Source organism: Populus alba, chromosome 12, assembly GCF_005239225.2.
Source record: "Populus alba chromosome 12, ASM523922v2, whole genome shotgun sequence".
In the NCBI taxonomy this organism is placed as follows: Eukaryota; Viridiplantae; Streptophyta; class Magnoliopsida; order Malpighiales; family Salicaceae; genus Populus; species Populus alba.
The window spans coordinates 8,698,546-8,719,960 of record NC_133295.1 but is presented as its reverse complement, the minus strand read 5'-3'; the positions used below and the strand labels follow the sequence as shown (position 1 = coordinate 8,719,960).

At 32.8% G+C, this 21,415-nt stretch overlaps 1 protein-coding gene across 5 annotated transcripts; it reads left to right on the top strand.

Annotated features, from left to right (window-relative positions):
• The first annotated feature begins 5,776 nt into the window (after positions 1-5,776).
• LOC118029021 (diacylglycerol kinase 1) lies at positions 5,777-14,763 on the top strand. 5 transcript variants are annotated; one of them, XM_035032797.2, is made up of 9 exons: positions 5,781-5,995; positions 6,291-6,398; positions 6,488-7,706; positions 9,423-9,789; positions 10,316-10,392; positions 11,289-11,408; positions 11,934-12,098; positions 12,898-13,035; positions 14,299-14,763. In XM_035032797.2, the coding sequence occupies exons 3-9, from the start codon at positions 6,546-6,548 to the stop codon at positions 14,446-14,448; spliced, it is 2,178 nt and encodes a 725-aa protein (XP_034888688.1). In that variant the 5' UTR covers positions 5,781-5,995; positions 6,291-6,398; positions 6,488-6,545; the 3' UTR covers positions 14,449-14,763. The 5 variants fall into 5 exon arrangements, 4 of the variants coding, with proteins under 4 accessions (XP_034888688.1, XP_034888687.1, XP_034888685.1 ...); XM_035032796.2 differs by having other exon boundaries at positions 5,781-6,007; XM_035032794.2 differs by having other exon boundaries at positions 5,781-6,012.
• The last annotated feature ends 6,652 nt before the right edge of the window (positions 14,764-21,415 follow it).

The following is a 21,415-nucleotide window of genomic DNA, read 5'->3' as shown; positions in this document are numbered from 1 at the left end:
TTTAAGCAAAATATGATTTTTTTTTTTTTAATCCTTTAAGAGACTTAGGCGAATGCACATCAAATTAAATATATTTTTATATTTTTGAAATGAGATTTTTTTTTTCAAAATTTTGAGATTTTGATGAAAAAAATAAATTTTAATACCATATCAACATCTTACAAAGGAAATCTACACTTTCAATATTAAATAAAATTGCTAGAAAAATATACGAGGGATCCATAAATAATTTTAAATTGATCCTTGAATATTTTTTAGTATTTTTAGGAATTTATTTGTGGCTTATTCAACAAAAAAATCATTTTTATTCAAAACAAAACTAAAAATATTGTTTGACCCGAAACTAAAGCAAAACAAACAATTAAGCCAATAACTATTCAAAACTATATATATATATATATATATATATATATATATATATATATATATATAGAACATAAATTCTTATTGACAAAAAAATAATTAAAACACCATGAACATGAAGAATACGATGAATATACAATCCAAAAATTCTTATTTACAAAAAAATATATTAAAAACACCATTAACACTCAAAAGCTATGATTTGATCAAAATGTGTTAACAAATCACAAACTAACAAGTTTTCATGCAATCAAAAGTAATGTTTTGTTCATAATTATTCATAGATCAATAATCAAGCATCCATTTTATTTGATTAACACTCAAAAGCTATGATTTTATCAAAATGTGTTAACAAATCACAAACTAACAAGTTTTCATGCAATCAAAGGCAATGTTTTGTCCGTAATCATTTATGAATCAATAATCAAGCATCCATTTTCTTCGATTAACACTCAAAAGTTACTATTTGATCAAAATATGTTAAGGAAGTCGAAAAAACTCTGGAATTTAAATACATGAGTACATGTTATTGATGCGTTTCAACCTTTGATTACTTGCTAAAGATGACAAGGTAACATGTATGTGTCAAGAATTAATCCAAAATAGCTCTAAAACATGAGGCTAAGATAAAAGTTCATTTAAAAAACATGAACCCAAAATCTAGAAAGTTTTTAGAAATTGAAGAACTACTGCTAAAATTCTGTTTTTGGTCCTCATAAAACCACATTATTAATACCAAACATAGTTTAACCAAAAAAACTAACAAATAATATCAAATCATCAATAACATATATAAAGTTTCATTTTCTAAGACTGTAAAATCGTATCCAACTATATATTTATGCAATTTGGATTCAAAATTAGTTTTCTAAGCATATTTTGGTCATGAACAAGTCTTGTAAACCCAAGATCAACAATATTTCCTTAGAATGCATTAATCAAACAAAACAAAACAAACAAGCATTGTTTTATTAAAACTAACCTAACTAGAAAGCTTTTGTTACATTAAAAACATTAAACACACCATAAAAACAAAAATCAAATTGTAGAATCAAAATTACAGCCACGAAAAAAAAAAAAAAAACAACACTTACTCTTTAAGCATTATCCTATTTGCAAATATAAAAGCAAACCAAATGACAACCAAAATCTCCTCAAGTAGGCCACGTGATCTCTACTTTTAGGTTAGAAAATATACATTTCAAATCCTATAATAGCTATTGCCTTTTTTGCTCTTCTGTGTAAAGTTTTGCTTCATAAACTTAGTACCCTTTCAAAACTGAATAAACATTTATGTTACACTTGTAAACCCTCAAAACTAAGGTATTTTCTCAATATTCATCTCCTTCTCTTGTCTTATTTTTTCCTCTTGCTCGACTTTGATTTTTAAGGGTTATTTATAAGGTTTTGCTAAGGTTGTTTTGTTGGATTCCATCAAAGATTGATTATGATTGATCAATCTTGGCCCTCTTATTAGAATGGAAAGGTTTTGGACAAAAATAACAAGAGTAAACTTTATACTAGGATGGTTTTGAAGTGGTTTTTTTGGTTTTGGGGATTTTGTGCTTTTGCCAAACTTGGAAACCACTGAGCTGTTGTTGGCCATTTGATTTTGAGAGAAATACGATCAACTCTTTATAAGAATCTATTAAGAAAGTTTTAAGTGTGAACACATGAAAAAAGTCATGGCTGACTGAGTTGACAAGGCCTTGTTAACGTTAACATTTCCTAAGACCACCTGAAGTTGGTAGAGGAGATGAAAACCTTTTGTTTGGATTCAATCTTACTTAATTTAAAGGTCTGTAGTTTCACATTCATTTGTCGAAAGGTGCTAATTCGATCAACCTAAAATTTGAAAATATAAATAAACTTGATCGGGGACAAGATATTAGATTTTTATGAAAGAATTGAGATGTAAACGTTTAATTTCATAGGCATGAGGTTGTAGAGGGGGTGTTAGTTGAATGGTGGTGGTTACATCCCTTAAGGTGGTAAGAAATGTCATATTTATTCACCTGAAAATGCATACTTAACCAGCCAAAATTGCCAACGAATGAGATGAACAATAAGTGGACAACACGTCGTCTAGGTTAAATCCTAAAAATTAGGGTTTTTAATTTGGGATTTGGCCAATTTTAATTTGGTCCCTACTCTTCCAATTCCTTTTAAATGAACTCGTAAATTGTCTTTCAACTTTTAATTTCAAGCAATTGCACTTCTGCCAAATTCAAATATACGTATTAAAGTTCAGTGTCTTTTACAAACGAGTCCTTGGTTTTAAATTTGTTCAATTTCATCCTTAATTAACCACTAAAATTTCAATTCCTTTCAATTTGGCCCTTGACATTTCACCAATTCTACTCTAAAACTGCACACCACTTACACATTGGTCATTGGTCTTGAAAAATCTGCAATTTAATTCTTAAATGACCTCCAAACTTTAATTTTTCTTACAACCAAGCCCTTGATTTAACCAATTAAACCTTTCAAAATTTGATTTTTCTTACAATTAAACCTTTAATAAAATTAATTAAGCCTTCTAAAATTTTCATTGAGTCCATACCTATCCAAATTTATGTTTCTTAATCCTAGATAAAATATTCTCACAAGTAGGGCCTTTTATCAATCAAAATTGGGTTGTTAATTTTGTTGTTTGTATACATTTTAGTCCTCCAACTTTTCCACTAGTTATCTTGGTCCGCCACCACCAATCTTAGACAATCTTCTAGGCTTTCTTTATGTATGTTCTCTTGTATTTTAGATCTTTTTTTTTATTTTCTTGATTTTTTTATGGGGTCAAAAGTAGATAACAACACATATATAACGTTGGTTTTACTATTCTTGATATGGGCTGCAACATATAAAAAATGATATTTATGTGTTGCAAGCTCGATTTATAATAAAATGAAAATCTATAATTAGTTTTGGTTTATTCAATCGTTATTTTTGCAGCTTTAGTTGAAGATCTAAGATATGCTATAAGTATCCTATGAAGGACATCAAGAAAAAAAAATGATAAAAATCAACGAAGTCTATTTCGACCTGAACACTATACTTCTCAAAACACACAAGGTTCAAGCCATAAGAGGTAACATTGTGAACAATCTTTTTTTACATTTCCTCTCCTTAACATTTAACACCTTGTGAATGCCTTTTTAATAACACCTTAACCTATTAAACTCATCCAACCATCTTTCCGTAAATGGTACAATAAAGAGGCCAAATATGAGTATCACACAGGAACATAGGTCATTGCATTGATCATTGTCATGGGTTCAAAAAGCAAGTTGACAACATGATCCAAAATGGATGGTTGTCTTTTGAAGAGAAAAGTGGTGAATATAACATAGTCACAACGGTGAGTAAGTTAACAACATGATCCAAAAACCCTTTGCCAAAATACTCCTAAAAAATTGAATTTGCTTTTCGATTTCAAAAATAATTTGATGTTTACTTAAAACAAGATTTAATCACCTTTCTATAATGTGGCAAACGAATCATTCAAGCAATTCATATTTTGAGATGACCAAACAATTCTGTACCAAGTATAAAAAAGTGCAAAAGCTTACATCCCATGTCTTTTAAGCTATATTTTAGTTGTATACATAATTACATGTAATTGGATTTGCTAGTCATTGATTTTTAAAAACACAAGTCTTTATGTAAAAGTTATTTATCATTACACTAGATGAGGACAAAATGTATTGGTTCTAATCGTTTATATTTGAAATAAGGAAGTGCTATTTTGCTATCCCTTGTACCTATTTGAACCAAAACAAGTTTTTATTTCATAAAAAAAACTCTGACTATGATCAAACTCTATAATGGGTCAAATGAAAATTCTAAAACATCAAATGTCAATTTTAACCAAGATCACACCTCATAATAGGAGCAAACAAAAATTTAAAGATTAAAACTGAAGAGATACCATGAAAAATCCAAAGAGCTTAAGAAATCCAAATGCTAGGGAACGTGCCTAAATGAAAAACAAAAATGACTAAATCAATGTGAAAAAAAAATAAGGATGCCTAACCAAAGTTATTAAAAAGGAAAAAAAATCAAAGAAATACAAAAAAAAAAAAGATTGAAACACTCTCTGAGCCTAAAAATCAATTTCTTTCATAACCAAAGTCATAGGCTGCATTACGTGTGTTTGAAAAGTTCATTTCTAATCGAGCAAGCAAGAAACTTGGACCAATAAATGACGTTCTCAAAATGCAAAAGTATTTTTTCACAAGAATTATGACATTGCAAACAAAGTTTCTCATTATTTTTTATGCTAAAAAATAAGACAATTTTTTTTCTCAATAAAACCTCAAGTTTTACACGTGCCTCTTGCTTTGAAACCGTAAGAAAAACTAAAGGTCACCCATCATGTTCCTTTACCAATTTCAATCTTGTCTAAATAAATAAAAAAAAATTATCATTTTCTAAAGATTAAACACCTAGAAATTGTAAGAAATTAAAAAAAAAAATTATTTTAACCTCATATCATATAAATTTCTGCTTTCAAAATACAAGAGTAAAAATTCAAGATGTTTATTTGAGCATAGATAGCCCAACTTAGAGCTAACACTTTTTTTTTTAACCTTTATATTGTCAATTACCAACCAAAAACACACAAAAACATCTTTGTGTTAAATGACATGTATTGGGTTTACGATCAAATAAATATTTTTAAAATTACATCTGTATAATTTCTATGAAACAATAAGACTAGAATGCATACAATCTTTGAAATTTACAATTTATTTAAAACAAGAAAAAGTTTTTCAGAGAAAAAAAAAGAGTTATCGACCAAGTTTGTAAAGTTCTTGATAAAAAATTGATACTTATTATGAGTTGTCATTGGAAAAATTGAGTAGTAGAGGGGCAATGTTGTTGTTCATGGACAAAGCTCAAGTCACATGTTAAGAGAGTCAATTTGGGTTGATTTAAATAATTTTTTTTAAAAAAAATATCAAAACGATACAATTTTGATCATTTGTTTTTTTTTTTTTTAATAAATGGATTTTTATCAAATTTTACCACTTGTCAAAAATCAATATTGATTTTTGATCGGGTTAAGCCACATCAGTTCTTCTTTTATTTTTTTAAACCTGAACCAGCTTGGACTCTAAATTAATAGTCCAATTTTATAACCAAAATTATATACTATTATTAATTTCAACACTAAATATAAACCAAAGTAAAAAAATAATTTATTTTTCAAAATATATAAGTTTAATAATAATATATATTTAGAATAAAATAATTTTTTTTATATTTTATATTTTATCTTATTCATTGTAAACTAAACATATCTATCCTTTATATCAGTACCAAAGACAAATCTTTGTCCATCCTCTTAGTATCTTTTATTCCCAAAGCATAATCTTCTTTAATACACATGTAAATGCAAAAATATCCTTAATCATAAAATAAATAAATAAAATAAATAAAACCATCAGCACAACCAACTTGTAAAACACAGGAGCCCATACCTTTTTTTTTTTAACGATTTCGAATACCAGTAATAATATTATACAGACCGCTATGCTTCTGTAGGCTGCAAAATAAAAAAGTTGGATTCCAGTTCATCTCTCACCAGATCAAATAAAACCCTAGGGTTTGCTTTGATCGTCTCGATCCGGTTCTCTTCACTGTTAAGTTCGGTTTTCTCTCTCTTTTTTCTCTTAAAATTAGTTTCAAGAATTCTTGTGTGAATGGTGCGTTTTATCTCAGTATCTAAACTTGTTTAGTTCAATTTAACAAGATGATGTATTTTCTAATTATTGCTGTTGTTCTTATTATTTTGTGTGAGAATCAGTTGTGGTAGCAACCGTTGTTTACTAATAGAATTATTGTTTAAATTTACAAAAGTGAAAGAATGATATATGTATATATTACTTTAATTCTTATTTATTCATTTTTTTTCCCTGAACCAGGTGTGGTGCAATCTGTTCTGTAGCAGCATACATTTGGAAGATATCTTTATTGGAGAAACAGTAGTGCCATATTTTACTCTGATGTTTCGTTGATTACAGCATTTGGTGGTGGGTTTAAAGTTTTGGTATATTTGTCTTAGTTTTTTTTATTGATGCTCAAACTTGTTTTGGTTGATATGTTGTTATATGATATGTAGGTCTCTCCTGTTTGTCGTAGAGGTTATAGAATGTGAAAGAAAGGAAGGGTGTTGGAGAATGGATGACACAGACATTGAAATGTGGTTTCCTAGTTGGAATAACAAGAACCCAACCGATTCTCATCTCTTTATTATTTCTTGCTTTCTTGCTGCTTTAGCTGGTATCTTGACTATTGCTTACACTGCTTTCCAATGGAGAAGAAACATTAATCTAAGTTGGATGAAAGCCATAGCAAGGTCAAAGAAAAACCCTAAAGCAAGGCACAAGGTTCCTCTAGCTCCCCATACTTGGGTTCTTGAATCTGTTTCTCGAGGGAAGAACTTAACTTGCTGTGTTTGCTTAAACTCCCTGTCTCCTTCTCAAACGCTTGGCCCTATGGTCTCGTCTGACAGTTTTGTTCACCATTGTAGCATTTGTGGTGCAGCAGCTCACCTTCATTGTTCTTCAAGTGCACACAAGGATTGCAAGGGTGTATCCATGGTTGGATATGAGCATATGATGCACCAGTGGGCTGTTCGATGGACAGAGATAACAGATCAACCTGATGAAACTTCCTTTTGTAGCTACTGTGAAGAGCCGTGTAGTGGGTCTTTTCTTGGTGGATCTCCGATATGGTGTTGCTTGTGGTGTCAACGACTTGTTCATGTTGATTGTCACAGTAGCATGTATAATGAAACTGGTGATATTTGTGATTTAGGCCCATTCAGAAGGCTGATTTTATCACCTCTATATGTTAAGGAATTGAATACATCAGGTGGATTTTTGAGTTCAATCACACATGGAGCAAATGAGATTGCATCTTCAGTGCGTGCAAGCATTAGAAGTCAGAGTAAGAAGTACAAACATGTTAATGAAACGACTGTTGATACAGGTAATAGTGGTAGTACTTGTGACATGTCTACAGAAAGCACAGCTGATACCCATCCTGCATTAAATGGTTCTCATGCTCTCGATGAAGGCTGTAATGGTAGCTTGAATGTGGGGAGCCCTCGCCATGATGGTGGCATAGATAAGTTAGAGTTAAAAACTAGCTTTAGAAGAAGTGGATCGATTAACCAGAAGGATGAATCTCAGATATTAAGAATGAACCAGAGGTATGAAATAACAGACTTGCCTGCTGATGCAAGGCCCTTGTTAGTTTTCATCAACAAGAAAAGTGGTGCTCAGCGTGGAGATTCTCTCAGGCAGCGCCTGAACTTTCTTCTGAATCCTGTTCAGGTTTGAATTCTTCTGCAATGAATAATCTTTAAATTATCACCATTTTTCTTTGTACTCCATTCATTGAATTGCTTTATTTGTGTCCTTCAACAAGGGCCCTGTATATGTCAAGTAATTAAACTGTAATAAGCTTTTAATGTTTTTCAAACATATGGTGATGGCTTTATCGAAAGGTGTGTGATGATGATATATTTTCAAGTCAAAGGGATTTCGACACCAGTAATTTTTAGATGGATTAGATGCTGTTTGTTATGGTTTTATTTATGTTTTATCATGAAATCTTCTATCTTCATTCTAGTCTCTTTCTTTCTTTTATCAAAGAAATTGTGTACATGCTAATCCATAAAATGGCATATCAAATATAATATTAGGATTACATTATACACAATTTTCTCATATCAAATAGAGGAATTACCCATCTATGTATATGGGATTCTTTCTTGGAGTTTTCAAGATTTTAATGGAACCAAAAATGCTATGCACCTCATATGAAAATCATCCTTGGTTTCGGACTCTACTTTAGCACCTCCAGATTTTTCTGTTAATAACCAAATCCTCATTCCCATTCCCATTTCCTCAGTAGAAGTAATAGCATCTCAAGTATTTTTGTGGCAACTGATGCAGGACAACTTTGGGGGTTGTTCTGAATATGAGTTTCTGGAGCTGTTCGGTGCTGTGAGCATTGTTTTAAAAGATTTTAGGCTGAATCTTTGATGGGTAATTGTTGTAGGGTTGATTAGTTATGTGTGAGAAGTTGTTTAGGGAATATTGATGAGTGTTTTAAGGTTTAGATTGATGGGGGTTTCTTGTTGGAAATTGTAGAAACTTTTTCTAGGAGTCACTCCTAGAGGACTGAGAAAGCCTAAGCTTCATTCCTAGGTTCTTAGGAGTCAAACCTAATCGAGATTGAGTCACATAATCAAAAGCAAATTGTTGGAATTTTATTCATAAACTTTAAGGAAAATATTGAAAGACTACATGCTTATTTATTGAGTTTTAGCAGTCCAAATCCAAAAAGGACTTGGATTCCTAAATCTCCACCATAATCCTATTCAGAATAGGAAAACCTATTAACTGACTAATAAATTAAACTACTAAATAGAAATAAAACCTAGACCTAGACAAGTTTTCCAGATTTTCCAGCAAATTTAAAATTACATACACACCCTTATTTACAGAAAGACAAATTTTGCTTCCTTTTTTTTTTTTTTTTGTATGCATCAGTAACATGTTCTTTTGAGGTGTTGGAAGCCCTTTAAAGTGACCCCCCCCCCTTTTAGACTTTTATTGATATGTCTTGGATGTTTAGATATTTGAAATTAATATCAGTATCTGGTTATTGATGTCAAGTCTGTTCCCTTCTTCACTTGCGAAACAGTAAATAATTTCCATCTGGTGCTTGGTTTTGATAATTATGGAAATTGCAACTTTCTTGGAATAGACATCTTTTTACTTCCGAATAACCAAGTGATTGTATTTATCATCTATCACTAAATTTCGCCCATGACTCAATGGCATTTAATGCAAAGAAGTTTCTGAACTGTCTGTGGCTTTGCAGAAGCGCATGTTCTGCATTCAATTTATTAACAGTTGACGGTCAATCAACTTTTACTGTTGGACAACTTTTTTATTTTCAGTTCTTTTTTTTTTTTCTTGTTGTAGCATACTTTCCAATATGATGCTCATGAGGGTCGTTGGGGATGATATTTCGCGCAGGTATTTGAATTGAGCTCAACACACGGACCAGAGATTGGCCTTTATTTATTCAAAAAGGTGCCTCACTTCAGAATTCTTGTATGTGGAGGGGATGGTACTGTTTGCTGGGTTCTGAGTACAATAGAGAAGCAAAATTTTGTTTCTCCTCCACCAGTAGCTATTCTTCCAGCTGGAACTGGGAATGATCTGGCTAGAGTACTATCCTGGGGAGGTGGTTTGGGCTCAGTGGAGAGACAAGGAGGCCTTTGCACATTGTTACACCACATAGAGCATGCTGCAGTGACCATCCTTGATCGTTGGAAAGTAACAATTGTAAAAAATCAAGGAAAGCAACTTCAACCACCAAAATATATGAACAACTATTTAGGTACTTCAAAGCATATGTTATGAAATTACCTATCTAAATAATCTGATAGAAACAAATGTTTGCCAACTAAAATCTTTCATTTATGAATGGCTGTTGCATTTATAGGTCGTTTGGATTTGTAGAACAGATCATACAATTGGACTAAACCATATTGAATCTCAAGATCTCACCTTAAATCTAGCTCTGGTCTTCAAATTTATGCTATTCAAGCATTATATGGTTGGCGTTAGCAGAGTTTACCGTGTCAACTAATGAAAAGTATAAGACCTGACATTTCTTATCCAAGCATTCTTGTTAGTTCCTAGTGCCGGAACCGTAAAGATCAACCCTTAGGCATTTTCCCATATAGTTTTTCAGAAAGGTCTAATCAATGAGACATGCTTTGGATGGAGAACTAATGTATTATGCAATTAGATATGAATGCTTAATGCATTGTTCTTCAGGTTCCATGACAGCAAAGTGGATGATTTTTCTGTCACAAATGGTATTGTGTACTGCATTTTCTTATTGTGAAACAATTGTTCAGGAGTTGGGTGTGATGCAAAGGTTGCTTTGGAAATTCACAATCTACGAGAGGAGAATCCTGAGAAGTTTTATAACCAGGTAATGGCAACTTTGGTTAGGATGAATATGAACTGCTTTATAGAGCTAGTTAATACGATATCACTGTCATCAAATCAAGGATGTTAGGGCAAAATTAAGAACAGCTTTACAAAAACAGCTAACCAGACATACTGCCTTCAAACTCAAGGTCGAGGTTTGAGTTTCCTATTTAATAGAGTATATTAGATGTCAAATTAATTACCATCATTACTAATTATGATTGTGGACCTTCCTGCTCAAGAAAATTTTAGCTGTTAGTTAAATTGGCCCAGGATTCTTTATAAAATATGAGACGGGAAAGCAATAAATTATTTTCCTCTGCTATTAGTTAATTTAAATATAGAGCAGTAAATTCACTATTTCACGAGAACTCAAAAATTAGCTAGCTATAGGGTTTGTGCATTCTGTGTACATTGAACATTTATTCTCTGGACCTGTTATGGAAGCTTTCTTACTAACCATATATACATACGTACTCTATTGGAGCCCTTTGGAATTTGGATTTTTGAATCACCTTTACTTGCATTGGCAAATGGTAATGGTGGATAAAAGTCACCTTGTTGTAATCATTCATTCTACCTTAATTCAACTAATTAAGACTTGCACAATAATAGCAATGAGTAGAATAAACCCAACATAACTAGATGGATGAAGCAGAGATTGTATGGAATATAGATGATACAGCTTTGAAAAAAATAGCAAAAGGTGATCTTAGTGATAATGTTGCTTGTATTCTTTGTCTTAGTGATCATATTGGAGGTGCGAACATAAATTAGTAACTCAGGAGGTTTTTGTGTTGAATAATGGTGCTTGCATTCTTTGTCTTAGTGATCATATTTAGCTTGGTAACTGGTTTTCAAGCTTTATTGGCTGAAAATGTTATGATGTAACTGCAGTTCATGAACAAAGTTCTGTATGCAAGAGAGGGAGCTAAGAGTATAATGGATAGAACATTTGCTGACTTCCCATGGCAAGTGAGAGTGGAAGTGGATGGTGTTGATATAGAGGTCCCTGAGGTGAATATCTCCCTCGTTTTACAATCTGGATAATAGAAATGCTTTGGACTTTTTCTGGTGACTTTTTTTGCCCCTGTCGAATGTACAGTGATTTTCTGTGCTGTAAATTTTTTTTAAGTTGCATGATTGTTGCACAATAGAATAACATGAATTATATTTACAGCACATGAACCTTTACTCATATCCATCTTTTGGTTTTGCTAATTATGGACAAATAAAATTGTTCGTTGTAGAATAGCATGATAAAAAGGCAACATTGCATGACTTTTTTCCATGCTTCATTGCCTGAATATTGTTTAGCTTCTCGGATTTGTGTTGGTCTAGATCCAATTTATGAGTGATTTTTTTTTTTATAAACTTTCTATTGCTGCTCAACCAAACCCCGGGTTGTTTTTATGATTCATTTTCAAGTAGTATAGTATAACAATGAAAGAATGTCTGGAATCTCCTTTACGGTAACTGAAGGTGACAGTTTATTCACTTTGGCTTCTAGGAACTATATGATTTTGTTCAACAACATTGCAGGACGCGGAGGGTGTACTTGTTGCAAACATTGGAAGCTATATGGGTGGTGTAGACCTATGGCAAAATGAGGACGAAACTTATGATAACTTTGATCCACAGTCTATGCATGATAAGATACTAGAGGTTGTGAGCATATCCGGGACGTGGCACCTTGGAAAGCTTCAGGTGTGCATTGAAATAGTAAAATACTATGTTTGAGCATACGTGCATGTGTGTGTATTGCAGATGAGGGATCAATTTACTCATGTACATCTTAACTTTGTTTAATACTTTATTAAAATAGACCATTCATATCAAATTTCAAGTCAAGACATTTAAATTTTTTTTTTCTATATTGTGATTGCTCCATTCATAATTATTTTAAATTGAAAACTCAATATTTTTGGAGTTAGCATGGATGAACAGCTTATAAACAGTCAATTCACTTGAAATTGTCCATGTGAATAGAAATACCAATTCGTGGTTTATAAAAAAACAGATTACAGAAAAAGTTGTCAATCCATGTAAACATTTTTACTAGTGTAAATTTACCCCTTCACTTTGTGTGTTCCCATACATGTATGAATGCTCATCTGTAATTGGAAGTTTCCAGAGTTAGTTTTAAGAATTGTAGCATTTGCTTGTTTTTATTGACAACTTGATTCAGACCAGAGCATAAGAATAATACTTATTATAGGCTTGAGAACATATTGAAGTGCATGATCAAAAAGAAAAAAAAAAGCACATATTGAAGATCACGCATTTGATTTAAATCCATCAATAACATCTGCTTTTGTGATATTGTAGCCAGAGGCAGATCAGCTGCCTTATTTACCTTTTTTGACATTTTGGTCTCCCAAACAGATTCAATATTCTTGACATCTCTATAGAGAACATGACTTTCAGTTCAACTTGGGATATACCCTCTTAATTTGTATTTTTATACTTTGAAGTCCAATGCTGAAATCTATTTTGTGTGGGACAGGTGGGGCTTTCTCGTGCTCGAAGGCTTGCACAGGGACAGTCAATTAAGATACAGCTCCTTGCAGCATTGCCTGTACAAATTGACGGGGAACCTTGGTTTCAGCAGCCATGTACCTTACATGTATCTCATCATGGACAGGTCCTCTCTCACTCCTCCCCACTCCTCTCGCTTAATAATGGAGATATATGGCAACATAATACAGAACTTCATAATAAGAAAACTCCTCTAATCATTGTCTATAAATAATGTCTTGATGCATTGCAGACACAGTTCTCAGCAACATGATGATGATGGAATGTATGTATATTGTCTTGATCTGTATGATATCTGTGCTACACCAAATCTAAGCAATATAACAACAATGGTTAACATTTGTTTTGGGATAAAATATCACAAATTTAGAGTTGTGACTTTTAACTTTTAAGTCATAATCCAAAAGTTGTTTTTTTATAAATCAAGAAAAAATGAATTAAAATGACTCAAAGTTAGAAGTATAATCCACAGGTTAAAAGTTAAAAATTTTAACTTTTGATTAAAGCAAAATTTTGACCCAATTTTGTTCGAACTTTGATTCAAGTTATATGTCATTTCCAGCCAAGCATACTTATGACTTTTCTGCTAGTCAAAAGTTTAAAAACAACTTAAATCAATTTGCAAAAGTCATACCAACAACCTTAATTAATTGGGCAACTAGATATTTCATATATGAAGGAAGTAAAAGAGACAGAAATTTTCAAATGCTCAGTTGCCAGTTTCAGATGAATTTGAGCAACCAAATTGCACACAATTTATCGTGGCTCATCATATAATTATATCAAGTTAGAAGATTGGTGATCCAACTTGAACCATTTTTTTCTGAAAATCTCATCGATTAGCATTCTTACAGAGAATCTCTACCTGTTTCATGCTTGTTCTGGTATCACCTGTTCATGGAAAAAGAATCTCATCATATAATTGTGTCCACTGTTTAGCTGGAAAACATTATTTTAGAGTTCCAAACCAGCATTTTTTTTTATTTGATGAAGTTTTAAAGCTCAGATGTTAGTGTTCAGTTTGATTTATATTCTCCTGTTTATGTGAATGCTTCAGTAGCCATTGTGCCTTGGGCAGTTTGTTGGCCATTTGGATGTTCGCGCTGCCACATCTTTGAAGCAGACAATTTCTTAAAGCATCTCAACTTAATTGATTATATATTTCTGTACTTTATTTGTGGTGTAGAATAAGCTGGAACAAAAAAAGTGATTACAAATTTTCTATATTTGACTGGTTTGGCCTTCCATGGGATGATTTAAATTGCTGCAAAAGATTTGTGTGCATTTTGTGAACGTGACCGTATCAAGAACCTAATTGTTTCCTGGTCATGATTGGTTGGTTATTTATATGATTCCTCTTGTTTGACAGGCTTTCATGTTGAAGAGAGCGGCTGAGGAACCTCTTGGTCATGCAGCTGCCATAATAACGGATGTGCTTGAGAATGCGGAAACAAACCATGTGATTAATGCGTCCCAGAAGCGGGCTCTTCTGCAAGAAATGGCACTTAGGCTGTCATAAGGGATGCATCTCTATTTACTTGCATCCATCGTGGTTTAGTTGCAGCCCCGGTTAAGGTTCCAAGTGTTTTATATCTTCAAATATGTCATATGTTTGTTGTTGAACTACCGCTTCTAGCTGAAGCAAGTCTGTAAATGAAGTTAGTTTAAAGTTGATAGATAGTGTATGCCCCATGGGAAAAATCAATAGAAAGGGGGAAGCTTTTATATTTTTCTTCATAGAAAATATAAAGATATGCCTAAGAAAGACTGGATCAGCATCCATTGTTTTTATACATTTCAGTTTCAAGTTGAATCAACTTGTTTCCTTCTAACATGAATCCTTTTCGATTGGAAAGGCAGCGGTTAATTTATCGGATAGGTTAATTGGAGATTTCTGGCTTGCCTAGGCCAGAAAGCACTCATCACAAAATTCTATATGATGAAAAGAAACTTTCATAATCACCAACGAATTTCATGCTACAGCTTTTGCGTAAAATGTCATTTAAGGTCTGAACGGCATATGTACATTATTAGCTGTTGACGTAGCTCCATTGGATAAAAAAATCCCAATAATCTAGGCGGGTCCTTGAACAATGTGGTTAACCCTTGCTAGCCGGCTTTGTTCTTGACAGCCCTTTTTTAACCTTCTGCCATAGCCTGCTCACAAGACTCCCGCTGGCTGACTTCGTACAGGTAGTGCTGGCCTTTCTGTCGAAGGATACATGAGCTAGCTTTGGATACGTAATTCCCTTTGGTGATTTTGAATTTTGTCTGTAAATTCTATCTAAGCGCTGACTATAGAGTGGGGATTTCAGAAACGACAACAGATTCGGCGAGCCATTATAGCCTTGCATGGCCTGGTTTAGCTGGTTGGTCACTGCTCTGAGCTCATACGAGTCGTAGAGGATGCTGCCACTGACATGGGGGCTTCCTCTGAGAATTGGTTTTAAGGTTTGTAAGTGGACGTGGGATGGCGGGATGATTGGTGGCTCCTCCACTCGGATGTCCCTGGAATTCGGCAACTTCATTTCCTTTAAAGCTTCTCCCATCTTTTGAGAGATTTGGTTATGGTGTTTTGGCTTTTAATCGGGTATAAGATTGTCCTGGAGTGTGCATTGGAAGTAACGTGGCTTGGCTTAGCAAAGAATTTTCTTCGTTTCCAACGCCTTCAGTATGTTCTCACATGGATTTTGGAGTTTATCATCGCAAGGTTAGTGAGCATACGATACCATATTCAATATGTTCTCACATGGATTGATCTGCACATGTTTCGTAATCCCTTCTCATGTCTAACCACTGTTTTCACTGGCTTTACCTCCATAGTCAAATCTTCATTAATTTCCATGGGCACCTGTTGTATAAATCGTGTAGGGTCGACATCTGCCTTTGAAGTAACGACATATGAAATACATTATATATCCTAGCTAATGTTATAGACAATATTAATCCATAGGCCACCGGCTCAATTTTTTTAATAACCTCAAATGACCAGATATATCTAGATAGTAATTTACCTTTCATTCTAAATTGAACAATATTTTTTCAATGTGCAACCTTTAAGAACCCTAAATCCCTAACTTGAAATTCTAAAGGTCATCTTCAATTAAATCTTTTAAAATCTAAATTATTTTCTCGGACTGCCTATTTATTTATGGATGAAAAGTTGTGTCCATATTCAATTTTATACCAAAACCTTTTGTATATTAGGCTATAATCTCAAAGTAAATCAAAGATCTATATTGGACACTATAAAGACCAATACTCCATGCAACCAGAACCTCTTTCACATACATCTGAGCTAGCTTTTTTATAAAATATTTCATTATCATTGGCAGGAATAAGGAGGATTTGATCATTCTGTCCACATTCACCCATATGGTGTCATTTCCTTTTCTATTCTTGGGTAATTCATACACAAAATTCATGGAAATGTGCTCTCATTTCCATTTTGAAATGGAAAGAGGCTGTAATTCCCCAATAGACCTTTGATGCTTTACTTTTACTTGTTGACAAACCGCACATTTAACTACATACTCCGCTATTTTTCTATTTAGACTAGGCCACCAATAATAACTCTTTAGGTCTTTGTACTCCTAAGATGAACAACTAGTTTGGATTCATGTGCTTCTCTTAAAACTTCATTTTCAAAGCCTTATCATCAAGCAAATATATCCCTGTTCCCATAACTATCAACCCATTTTTCAACATCTAAAAAATTAACTCCTGCCATGACTCCAACCTATTCTTTATCTATGTTACTTTTATATCCCTATCTTGAGCTTCTTGAATCTTTTCTCTTAAATTTGGTTGCGTAATCAACCTGGCTAATAGACATCTTTTTGATCCCACACTCAGATGTGCCTTTAAGTTGCCTAATTCCAAATGTTCTATATTGCCTCTCGCTAAGAGACCCCCAACAAACATCTTGTTCTTTCAACTTAAAACATATCTACCACATTTGCTTTTCGTAGATAATAGTCAATTATATAGTTATAATTCTTAATCAATTTTATAAAAAAAAAATGTATTGCATATTCAAATTTTTATGATCAATGTAAATTTGCACTTGTACTCCATATAGATAATGCATACATATCCTCAAAACAAACACTTATATTGCTAGTTCCAAGTCATACATAGATAATTCATTTCATGTGGCTTTAACTGTCTAGATTATGGCTGTCAAAAACACGTTTTAACTCTTAAAATTGCTCGATTTTACGAGTTAAAATAGCTAAAACGTGTGAAATCGGGTTAAAAACTCGAAAACCAGTAAAATCGGGTCAAACTCGATCCAACTCGTACAAACTCTGTCCAACTCGTTAAAATTGGTAAAAGCGTACCGAGTTCACGAGTTTGCTAAAAAATTAAAAGTCTTCTCATTGCTACTCCATCTCCTGATTTCATTGCGCCCGACACTCCATTCAGTACACTTACAATCTCACAGTCACCCAAATCTCAAATTCTCATAATCTCAACTCTTAAGTCTCAGCCCTAACAAATTAACATCAACTGATTTCCCTCTCGATTACTGCTGGTTTCACTCTCGACTCTCCATTCACCAGCAGCACAAATATATAACCAAGTTTGCTTGTTGGATTCTCATCTTTTCTATCATGTTTTATTATGTAAAAGAGGGCCATGTTTTTTTTTTCCTGGCTGTATACAGTGTTGTTGCCTATTGTTGTTTTTAAGAAGATGTGACCCACTAATTGTAGGAAAATTTGTTAATCTACTAATTATAATTATATAATATATAAGCCCAGGTCCCAGGCATGCAATCTGCTTTGATTGATTTAGAAATTTTGTTTTTAAAAAGTTCTAATCCTTGGATTTTACTTGCATCGTCACAGTATAGGAAAGCTATGTTCCATAAAAGGAAAATGCACAGAACACATTCATGTAGATTAAAATTATTGGTTTTGGTTGGTAGACACTTCTAATTCTCTCATTTCATCCAAAATCATCTGTCTATTTTTGCACTCTATGTTAAAAAAACCTTGATCATCCCAACAATGTTGCATGAAAGATTTAATTACAAAATACAATTTCATATGAAACTAGTCCAACTGACATGGCTATCTAATTAATTAGTATATACCTTCTTAATTAGGGTTATGTAATTTAGCAGAGAGGAGGGGACACGTACTTCTGGTTTCTCAGTTAGATCTTCATCCTTCAGCATCTCTCTAGTTGCTTGTAGTTTTCGACGCTTTTTACAGGGTAAATCTTTATGTTCAACATATATTAGGTTTGTTTGGGAGAGCAAATCTTTTCAATCAGAAAATGATAACATTAAATTGCAGAAAAACAATCAGTGAACGCAGATAAGTTATGGAAAAAAATAGGAGATTTTACAGTTTATAATACGAGATTACAGGGTTCTATAGGTTTTTTTATAAGATTGGTGTTAAAGTTAATAACAAATTGTGTGATAATGAAGGTATGTATTTGTTACATCACTTTTTTCTTCACTTTCTGTTTATTGACATGGAAAAGTGGTAAGATTAGGATTTCAGCTGGTTTTAAAAAATTGTCATGCTCCTCTATTTCTGCTACTCATTGAGGGGAGTTGATCTTCAGCCTCCTAGAGTGGAGGTAGGTATTTATATCTCATGGGAAACTTGTGCATAATTGAATACATGCTTTTATATATGTAGATATGTGCATAGTGTTAGTTTTTTGTTGCATGCTCTATTCCAGTGTAATATTTTCCATATTAGTTCATAAAAAATATGTGTGTCTAGATATGATGAGGGTTATTTTTCAATAAAAGCAAGTGGCCATTTAAACTGCTACTAAATCTGAATAATTTGATTAACAGTAAGGTTTTGAGAGACAACTACACATTTGATATTGTTTTAACCATATGAATGGCAAGATATTGGCTTGTACTTCTGTGCAATGAAAATAGAAATGAATTTGTATTTGAATTATGTATTTTAAGGTGTTTGGATATTTGTATTATTTATTTTACTTTTATTTTATTATTATTTACTACTTGACTGGATCTTGTAATTTAGTTAAAATATTTTACTTGTAATTTTACAATTTTAGTTACAATTTTCTGATTTTAGTTAAAATATTTTACTTGCGATTTTATAATTTTACGATTCGAGTTTATATTGTATATTCCGTGTCGTGTCAAAAAAACATTTTTGACAACCTTGGTCTAGATGCATAAACAATTATTTTTCCATGTTGTATAAGAACACAAGTCGAACCTTTAAAGGACACGTCACTATATACCACAAAGCCCTCGTGCCCCTTTGGAAGAGCTAACACTGGGGTCGAAGTCAACTTCTTTTTAGCTCTTGAAAACTCTCTTCATATTCTTTTAACCATTCGAACTTAATCTTCTTTCAAGTCAGTCGAGTCATTGGGGAGGCTGTAAAGGAGAATCATTCTATAAATCTCCTATAATACATCCAGTCAATCCCATAAAGCTATGAATTTTAATCATGTTTGTAGGTTTTACCCACTTCAATAGTGTGTCCACCTTCCTTGGATCTACATAAATGTCCTTTTATGATATCACATAGCCTAGAAATACCACTTCATTTAGCAAAAAATCACACTTATTGAACTTCACACAATTTACTCCTCCTTAAGGTCTTTAACACCTCTCTCAAATAGTGTTCATGCTCCAATTAAGAGGAGGAATATATCAAAATATCATCAATAAAAACAACAATAAACTTGTCCAAATATGACCAAAAAACTTGATTCATTAAATCCATGAAAATTATTGGGGCATTTGTTAACCTAAAAGGCATTACTAAAAATTCATAGTGCTCTTAGCAGGTTCTAAAATATTTTTTTTTTGCATATCTAGCTCTTTTATTTTTAGCTGATGATATCCCGATCTTAAATCTATTTTTAAAAACACATGCCCCCTTTAGTTTATCAAACAAATCATTTATTATTGGAAGAGGGTACTTATTCTTAACTGTTACTTTGTTCTATTACTTATAATCTATACAAAGCCTGAATGTTCCATCCTTTTTCTTGACAAACAGTGTTAGGGCTCTCTATAGTGAAACACTTGGATGAATACAATTCTTGTAACTGTACATTTAATTCACTAACCTTGCAGGTACCATTCTATATAGTTTCTACACTATAGGTACACTTCTAAGCAAGGTTTAAATAGAAACCTCAATCTTCTTTTTCGATAGTAATCCATGTAACTCTTTTGAAAACACATCAGGAAATTCTCTCACCACATGTATATCCTTCAATTCTATCTCTCTCTCTCTCTCTCTCTCTTTTCTAGATTCTATGACACATGTTAAGTAAGCCATACATTCATTTCTCATCAATCTTCTTGCAGTCATTACCAAGATTATATTAGTCGGTATGACCTTTCTTTCTTATCTAAAGACTATTTTTCTACCTTCATCACCGTCTTGGCAAAGCAATCTATTTGGGCTCTATACCTAACCAACAAATTCATTCCTAGTATTACATTGAAATCATGTAACTTTAGGGATATTAAATCTACTTGCAACACATAATCCTCAATGTTTACCCGAGAACTCATATTCATATACCTAATCAGTACAACTTCTTCTAAGAGTGTACTAATCACCAACCTTTTTTCTATCTTAACATGTTGTACATTTATTTTTTCCCTATTTTTTAGCTATAAAAGAATGAGTAGCACTATGATCGACTAAAGCATAAACATGTTAAGATTTTAACAGTAGAGAACCTGCGACTATATTAGTGGCATCTTGAACATCCTCTTGTATCATGTAGAAGACTCTACATTGGGTCCCCTCCTTTTATCCTTGGGTCAGCCTCTATTGGCACTAGCTCTGGATTGGGTAGGTTTACTGGGTTTATCTATAGTCACAAACTGTTGTTGACTCTGCACTAGAAATCTCTTTCCTTAAAGTTTGTCAGGCTATCCTCCAAGGACATTCCCTTTGATAGTGTTCAATCTCTTCACAATGGTAGCATATCGCATCTAGGTAAGGGCAATCTCTCTACCCATGCCCTTGCCTACAAATATAGCATTTTCCAGGTGTAGCCGAAGAATCCCTAAGGTGCTTATATTTACACCTCACATATAAAGGGTAAGTGACTGTCTTGGATCACTATATAGCCCCACTTGCCAAACTGTCTCCTAAGCGTACTTACCCTCTTGTGAATCCCTGTTGGAGGCTCCACACGGGTCCACCATATAAACTTCATTAAATGTCAAAATCATCACACTTAATACATAAATTCAAATTATTTTTTATCATAATTACAACTATTAATTCTATACAATTTCACAAGATTCAAACACATTACAACAATCCCAATTCTTCTTCTTCTTCTTTTTTTTTTCCTTCTATGGTTGGCCATGTATCCTACAATTTCACCATGATTTTCACTTCATTTTAACAAATTTTCTTCCTTTCTCTCATCATTTACAACAATTACTAACTAATGTTAAGTTTTTCCAATTCACTTAAGAACCTTAATCCTTAAAACTT

Bases quoted from the DNA above. Each gene is read 5' to 3' on its own strand.
- LOC118029021 (XM_035032797.2), top strand. From the start codon at position 6,546: ATGGATGACACAGACATTGAAATGTGGTTTCCTAGTTGGAATAACAAG. The intron at 9,790-10,315 runs GTACTTCAAAGC...ACAATTGTTCAG, and splicing joins ATATATGAACAACTATTTAG to GAGTTGGGTGTGATGCAAAG. The intron at 10,393-11,288 runs GTAATGGCAACT...ATGTAACTGCAG, and splicing joins CTGAGAAGTTTTATAACCAG to TTCATGAACAAAGTTCTGTA.